Source organism: Benincasa hispida, chromosome 9, assembly GCF_027475165.1.
Source record: "Benincasa hispida cultivar pf3 chromosome 9, pf3_genome.v1.1, whole genome shotgun sequence".
In the NCBI taxonomy this organism is placed as follows: Eukaryota; Viridiplantae; Streptophyta; class Magnoliopsida; order Cucurbitales; family Cucurbitaceae; genus Benincasa; species Benincasa hispida.
The window spans coordinates 10,312,489-10,321,204 of NC_143486.1; the positions used below are offsets into that span (position 1 = coordinate 10,312,489).

Consider the following 8,716-nt stretch of genomic DNA (forward strand, 5'->3'; position numbering starts at 1 on the left):
AGTGTGGGTAGCCTCTGAATGTGCAAAGGCAGGCCGACCGGAAGACGCGCGCAGAACATGTGGTCGGATGATGCGCGCGTGGAAGACCAGAAGACGCGACCAACTGAGATTTTTTTTTTTGTTTTTTAAAAAATAAAAACAATGAGATAAATAACAAAAATAATAAAAATATTTTTATTAAGGAAAAATAATCACACACGCGCGTCTCACACGTCCGAACAGCGACGCGCGTGTGGGAGTCGACTGAACCTATATTGGTCTATCTCCTCACTAGAGATGTTCACGGGGCAGGGTCGGGGATGCCATTTCCCATCCCTGTCCCCGCTCCCCATTTCATTCCCATCTCCGTGAAATTCCGCAACGGGGGTGGGGATTTCCTCACGGGGATCGGGTTCCTCTTGGGGAATTTTTTTTTGTTACTTTTTTTTTTTTTTTTTTTGTAAAAAGCCAATTAATTTAAATAAGAAAATTTTAATTAAATAATTAACTTTATCACTAAATTGTTTATTATGGTTAGTTTTATATGACAATTTGAATTTAAAGATAAATTACTTAAATTTTGGCCTAAAAAAGCTAATTAATTTTTTAGTAGAAATAAATAAATATAAATCAAATTATTCACATATATAATCTAAATTTAAACATATTCATTATCTTTCTCAATAAATAATCAAATTAAAAAATTAAATATAATATTTATATAATATAATAATAATAACATATTCATTATCTTTCCCGTTTAGCTCACGTGGAATTTTTTCCCCCACTCTCTCCCTCATTCCTCACCTCGTGGAAAAATTGGACATCTCTACTCCTCTCTCCTCCAAAACATGGGTTTTAAGTTTAGACTGCAAGAAATGATACCATATAATCATGTTTCCAAAATTTCAACAAATTTTAAATTTAGCTTTTAAGTTTGGTCTTTACGAAATTAGTTAAATAATAATAGTAGTTTTCATGCAAGAAATGATACCATATAATCATGTTTCCAAAATTTATTGAAAGAGTATATATATGTAAAAACAAAAAACAACAATAAACTAACCATAGGAACTGCACTAAATTCAAACTTGAATTATAAAAATAGAACAAACTTTTTGACCAAATGATATTTGGTTTATTATTATTATTTTATTTTTTAATTGTCCGGATTAGTTTTTTTTTTTTTACTTTTTCTATTTTAGAATATTACATCATAATTATGGAGGTAATTCTTCCTTTTAAATGCAGCGACGAGAATCGACCTTTGAAAGTAATGAATGATTTTACAAATAAACATTTTGAACACCAGGAAATTATTTAATGATTAAATTGTTAAAAAGATTTATTAACAAAATATCATAGTCTATCTACAATAGACCGCAATAGATTACTATCTGTGTCTATCAAGACACAAATAGTAGTCTATCGCGAATAAACATCAGAATTTTATCATATTTGTAAAAATTTTGGTTTATTTTTATATATTTGAAAACAATTTTAAACCTAATTTACATTGACATATTTTATTTTTAAATTAATAACTATCACATTAAAAAAAACAAAAATTTCCAAACAATTCACATAGAGTTAGAGAATATAATGAGAATGTGGATTCAAACCTTCAACGTATACATTAACAAAAGAGAGCTCTCTTTAAAAAGAATAAAAAAAAAATTCAAACAATTCATAAAGTTGGAGAATATACTGAGAATGTGGATTCAAACGAAGCTATAAAAAAAGGTCCATCATTCTTCCACTATTGAATTGTGCAATAAGATGCACAATTCATTATACAAATTTAAAGGATTAATTAACAAATTTTATTATCATTTTTATCCCCCTGATAATATATTTTCATTAGTTATAAAAAAGTGTTGTTTTCAAGTATAGAAAAAATAATCAAAATATTTAAAAATATAGCAAAATGTGTCTATCAGACTTCTATCAGTCTATCATTGATACACACTGATAAATATCGCGTTTATTAGACTGTGACATATTGTTAAATATGTTCAGTAGTTTGCCATTTAAAACAACTTTCCTATAAAAAATAACATAAAGAATAAACGAAACGGGGTTTTGACAAGAGTAACATTCTTGGTTGGATCTCATTCTCTTCAAATAAAGAACATTAAAATTGGAACTTTTGCTGTCAATAGCCAGGAATAAAATTTTCCCCTTTAGTTTAGATCTCCCCCATTCTTCTTACTTTTAGTACCTCCAATTTCATGGAGAAGAGATAAACAGGCACAAGATTCACAAAAAAAGTGAAGACGACTTTACACTAATTCACAGTAAAATTTTCCTATCAATGGTATAACCCCAAAAAAAAAAAAAAAAAAAAAAAGAGCTATTTATATCTAGAGGAGCATGTTATTTCAATTGAGCTTCAGTCTTCAAGCAGAGTTATTAATGTTTCTCTTCTGCTTCATGAACCTTACTTAATGATTCCTCAAAGGCTTGCAATGCAGCTTTGTAATGGTCAAGAGAAATTACACCTTCTTCTACAACTTGCAAGGCACTTTTGTACAGCTGATTGAACCATTGCACGAGCTCGTTATCATCAGCAACATTGGTTTCATGATCCGAAACATACAATCTCTTATAATCCTTCTTCCATCGCGATAAGACGTACCTAGAAGGAATCTCCTCGACCCCGTTGAAATTAAGTACACACAAGGCATGGCGACATAGGTATCCATAGAAGTTAAAGCAACTGCATATACAACGAACCTCGCCTGCTGTTCTGTTGTAAAGAACCTCGTATTCTCGAATCTCCCTCCTGTTACCCTCGCTCACTACGCGTTCCTTCACCAAGAATATGACCAACGGACCATCAACTTGTAACTGTGTTGTGCTGAAGCATGAATACATTTCTTCAACTTCGAACTGGAATTTTGTGAATATTTCTCTAGTAAACACTTTAGAGAGCTGCAACTCAAAAGTACATCTTGTTTTTAAAGCGGGGGAAGAGTTTCTTGATTCTATGTCGGCAGAGGCTTCTTCCTTGTGCTTCTTTTGTAAAGCCAGTTCGTACTTGTCAAGAAATTCTTTCAACGGGGTTTGTTTGTGGACATACTTATTAAAAAAGGGATTTAGCTTCTCCCCTCGACGCATGGAAGACATTCCAGCAAAAAATGTGTCTTTCAAATAAACAGGAGCCCACCGACCTCGATCTTCAAATAGAGATCTAAGCCATTCATGGTCGCTAATTCCAAATCGCTGGATCATGAATCCCCAAGCAGAGTCAAATTCAATGACCTTCAGAGTTTCATAAACTGCTTTATTAAATGCCTTTCTGATGGCATCATAATTCCGCAGTCCTCCCAGCTTCTCGGGCACTTTCTTCATGATATATGACAAACCAAAGCGATGTTGAGACTTTGGCAATACTTCTGCAATTGCAGCTTGCAAATGCTTGCACCTATCCGTAATAATTGTTTGAGGAGAGCGGCCCGATGTACATGACAGCCAAGCTCTAAATAACCAAGTATAAGATTCTGTTGTCTCACCAGCCAAGAGGCCACAACCAAGCAGCACTGATTGACCATGGTGATTTATTCCAACAAATGCCACAAGGGGAATCTCATATTTATTAGACAAATATGAATTGTCAAAGCAAACAACATCACCGAAAAAAGCACATGCAGCTCTTGATCGAGCGTCAACCCAAATCATATTACGTAGGCGACCTTCGTCATTGAGATCCATCAAGTAATAGAAATTCGGGTTAGTCAACTGCATGCGGCATAGGTAGTTATAAATGGCTTGCGAATCACCTTTTTTAAGGTTTAAATGATTTGGATGGTCAGGAAAAATCCTAACTTTTTTGACACTAGAATCTGATGTCCCACTGCCACCAGCATCAATCACAAGTGCTCGATACAATTTGATAGTTCGATCTTCTGCATCAGAGCTTAATTGTATCTTCCTCTTAGCACCACCGTTCATCTTCTTTATCGACTTGTAAATCTTAGACCCTAATAAATGGTTATGCTCAAGTGAAACTTCAAGAATCCTCCATCTTTGTGAGTCCACGAGCCTCATCCTGATCATTGCAGGACAACCAGTTCTGGTATCCTTCCGTAATCGGTTGACATCTTTAATTCTTTTGAAACCTTGGCTGCTGCAACAAAGTACCGCACCATACTTTTCCCTACTATTCCGCTTAAACCATGAATTCTTCACTCTGACACGAAAACCAACTTCCTTAGCATAACAATTATAGTAATTGTAAGCATCTTCATAAGATTCAAATTCCATTCCGACAGCGGGTGCAACAAATTCCTTCCTTCCATGATAACCATCTAACTCTGAAATTGGGGCATCTTCATCTCCCTCTTTATGAATGTCACTGTGTTCCACATGAGGTGATTGGTCACTGGTAAGAGAGGGTTCTCCCATAATTCATTCAACCCCTAACAAGAACTAACCGCTTTCTAATCAGTAATCAGCACGCGAACAATTACAAAACAAAACGGCTTAAAATTCTGAGGTAGGCAGAGAAAGATCCGGCAGACAATAAACAGCAAACTTGTCTTAATCAAATTAGGCTCAAAATTTTTCAGTAAAGTAAAAATTAAACCAGCAGCTCGCAGAGATAAAACAAAATAAAGAGTCAAATGTTAACAACTCTATTAACGAAATCAATCTATTACGATAATAGATTATGAAGCATTCTGATTTTCAATCCTCCTCAATTTCGACTCTCCATCAGCTCACAAACTACCAGGTTTCAATGCCATAAAGTAAACAAGAGAAACTCATCAGTCATTTCTACAAATTAGGAAGATATTTTAGAAAAAATGATTCAGACAATACAAGAATCTACATGAAACCACCAGGTAACAAATCGGTTTCTGTGTATCTCAAGTTCTCGAAACATTAAATTTAGGGATTTCCTTCCTGCCCACAGTGACTAAAATTCCTAAACCCTGAGGCCTGATCACATAACTTCCAAACAACTCCACCATTAAAAATGACCAGAAATCATAACTCAACAACAATCTTGAATCTTATCCTTCAGCTGAGAGAACAAACAAACAACACAAAACCTCACATCCTCGCATTACCCAAATTTTGAACTCGGAAATAAACCTCATTCCTCTCGTTTCTCAACTTTTCCCTTCCCGGAACACAATTATACGCGAAAGAGAGTTCAAAGTACATCCAGGATAGAAAATGACAACACAAAACTAAACCCTGGAGCACAGTTCAAGTAAAGAAAAGAGGGAATTGAAGGGAATTACAGAACATTGAGGAAGAACGTGAAATCTTGGCGATTCTGAAGCTGTGATCCGAGTAGGAACAACGCCGTCGACCTGAGAACTACGGTGGGTCGGGTCCGGTAAGGATCCGAATTCCTCTATATTTTCTGTACAGTGGATTTCCAAGTTTGGCGAGTTCAACCACCGCGATGGAAGCTTCGAAACTTTCCCCTTATTCCGTTATTTCAAGGTTCTAATGTGCTACGCCCATTTTTCATATGATCTTGTTGAGCTTGGTTGATCTAACGGCTGTTGTTGTTTCTTAGAATGTGAAGATGTAAGTGCAAACGTAAGTTATTTAGTGGCAAATTTTTCAAAAAAAAAAAAAAAAAAAGAAAGAAAAGAAAAAGAAAACAAATCAAAAGAAAAAAAGTGAATTGCAAAAATCATCCCTAAATATTGTGATAGTTGTAATTATATAAAAAATCAAATAGTCAAACTTATATGAGTTAGAATTAGAGTATTAAAATTCAGATCTTCAAACATAGATATTGTAACAATGGTATAAATTCGAGGTTTTTTTTTAAAAAAAAAATCATTTGGAGACTAATTTTTACCATTACTAAAAGTTTGATGTTCCAATTTTAACACATGTATAAGTTTGAGAACCTAATTTTTACAACTGAAAGTTCGATGATGTAATTGCAATTACTACCATACTTTAGTAGTAGTTTTTGTAATTTATCTTTTGTTTTATTTTTGAGTTCAACATAACGACCAAATGAGAATCGAGTGAAAAAAAGTGAATTACTTGCATCAATAACTTACATAATTTTATAAAAGTGAATTGCTTGCATCAATAACTTACATAATTTTATGATAAAAAAAATGAGAGGTTTTCTTTACGTTTATACCTTGTTATATTTGTGTATATACAATTTAACCTTCTAACCAAATTTGGTCATTTTTAAAAAGACACATATTTTTTTATTTTGTCTCCTTGATTGATTTATAATTTATTTAGGAAAACTAAATATTGTTGAGGGTTGCCTCAGGCAAAATCCAACGTCTATAGGTTGGTCAAGCCCATAAAAAACTGTGAGGCGCATGAGACGTGTACATCTTGAAAGGAAAAAGTTAAATTTTCGGGTTTCAAGGAGACCAACCGAACTGAAATAATTATACTAATTGGAAAATAATCAAGCCGAGCTCGTTCCTGGTGCTCTACAACCTTGAGAATTACAACCACTTGACACCACAATGTTATATGTAACCACTAGCAAGTATTAAGAAAAAAAGTATTATTACGACCCCAAAGGAAAAAGTAAGTAAACTTCAAATGAGAATTCTAACATTACTCTATGTATGTAGTTTAACTACACACTTCCCATATTAACTTAGGCATCTGAGTATGGTCGACTTGACACCACACTGGTGCGAATACTCTCATGTAAATCAACTCGGAATATGAGACCAACTTGAAGAAGTAGGTTTGTAGATGGGTTAAATGGCCAGCAATTATGATGAACATGTATGAGTTTCCCTCACTAGCAAATATTTTGTTTTTGTTTTCTTTCTTCCAACTTATATTATTGTCTATATATGTATTTTCAATCAAACCATTCAAACGTACGTGTGTGTGATATAATAAAGGTAAAGTATCCTAACAATAATGAAGAGCATAAATCGAGTACATTTTGTAGGGATTATATAGATCAGTTACATATCTTTTTCCTTTTTTTTTCGTATAATAAGAAGACCACAAATTTTCAGGAACGTAAACAAATTCATATCTTATTTACATCGTTCATGATAGTTAACATTTTTCCTTCATGTTCACCGTAACAAACAAAAACTGTGGGATTTGGGAATGGTGATGTGTAAAGAAACACACACACACACAAAAAGAAAGATATGTAGCTTACATATGGATATATCTAATCCAATAGGGGTGTTCATGGGTTGGATTGGGTTGGGTTGAAAGAATTTTTAGACCCAATCTAATTATTCGGGTCGTAAATTTCTTCAACCTAAATATCCCTTATTAAAAAATGAATCCAACCTAACCCAACCATGAAATATTTGGGTTGGGTTGGTTCGGGTTAATCGGGTCATTTATTTAAAATTTTGTTCTAAAAAGAAATAAAACGTAAATATGTAAAAACCTAATTTAATTATTTTCATATATTGAATTAAGATTAACTAATCAATTTCAATTTTTATAGTGAAAATTTTCTTTCTAAAGTACAAATAAACTACTTTTAAGAGTTGTTGAAGAATAAATTATTCAAAAAATATTAAAATTAAATAAAATTAAAATCAATATATGTATAAATAATTGTGTTATAAATAACAAAACATATATGTTTTAAGGTTAATAATAAATTTGGGTTGGTTTGGGTTATATTATGTGAATTCATGAACCAACCCAACCCATAAAATTTTCATTTATTTGAACCCAACCCAACCCAAATGAGTTGATAACCCAACCTAAACTGCACAGGTTGGGTTGGGTTGATTGATTTTTTCGGGTCATCGGATTTTTTGAACACCCCTACAATCCAACACATAATGTGAACGGAGGAAGAATGTTTTTAAATACGAATGGAGATGTTCAATCAGAGGTTTCTCAAATGGAATGTTTTGGCACAGTAGATGAATAGGTTTGGCATTCTAAAATGGGTTGTTTGGGACGCCGAGATGATATAGGATGTGGAGAGTTCTGATCTCTGAGGAGTTTTGATCGAGTATAAACGATCGAGTATGATCGAGCATGTTCAAGCATTGAGATAATATATGATACACGGAAGGAAAATGACGGTGAAATACAAAACACGTTTCGAAAATGAGCCCACAAACAATTAAAATTGGTGAGATACACTGAGATAATATAGGTTGTGGAGATATACCATCTTATGTTGGACCCCCAAACAACCCTAAAGGATTAAACAAGCATTTAATTGTCTATATAATCTATTATTATTTTGATTTGTTGATTTTTAATTGGTTGTTTAAATGTTTTTAACACTTAATTCCCAATTAACTTTCGTATTTTCATAATCTATTTGCCTAATTTTTACTATATACTTCTATAATTCATATCCAAAACAAATCTAGGCTGATTTTATTGATTATAAAAATTTATATACATACACATTTATCATTATGTTTTAATCAAATTTATGGGGATGAATTATAATTTGGAAAAAAATATATTTTTTGTCTTTAAATTTTGAATAATAAATACTTTTAATCATCCTATTTTAAATCGACTAATTTAGTCCTAGATGTTTTAACAAATAAATCTTTTAAACATATTCTTGAAATTTATTGACTAAATTGACCAATTTAAAACATGAAGAATTAAACGCACCTAGTCCTCAAAATTCAAGGACAAAAAAAAAAATATTTTTTTTATAAATTATAAATAATATGAACTAATTCTATATTTCTTTAAATTAAATGATTAATTACCAAAATAAACATAGTTCAGCTTACATTATGATATATTAGAGATCAAGTGGGAT

The 8,716-nt window shown here is 32.5% G+C and overlaps 1 protein-coding gene across 2 annotated transcripts; it reads right to left on the reverse strand.

Moving 5' to 3' along the window:
- Positions 1 to 2,098: 2,098 nt before the first annotated feature.
- Positions 2,099 to 5,436, reverse strand: FRS6 (FAR1-related sequence 6). Of its 2 annotated transcripts, none has more exons than XM_039043768.2 (2): positions 5,232 to 5,436; positions 2,099 to 4,400 (listed from the first exon to the last, which is right to left on the reverse strand). In XM_039043768.2, exon 2 carries the CDS (start codon positions 4,384 to 4,386, stop codon positions 2,392 to 2,394), a length of 1,995 nt encoding a protein of 664 aa, XP_038899696.1. In that variant the 5' UTR covers positions 4,387 to 4,400; positions 5,232 to 5,436; the 3' UTR covers positions 2,099 to 2,391. The 2 variants fall into 2 exon arrangements, with proteins under 2 accessions (XP_038899696.1, XP_038899695.1); XM_039043767.2 differs by having other exon boundaries at positions 2,099 to 4,410; positions 5,232 to 5,421.
- Between the last annotated feature and the right edge of the window lie 3,280 nt (positions 5,437 to 8,716).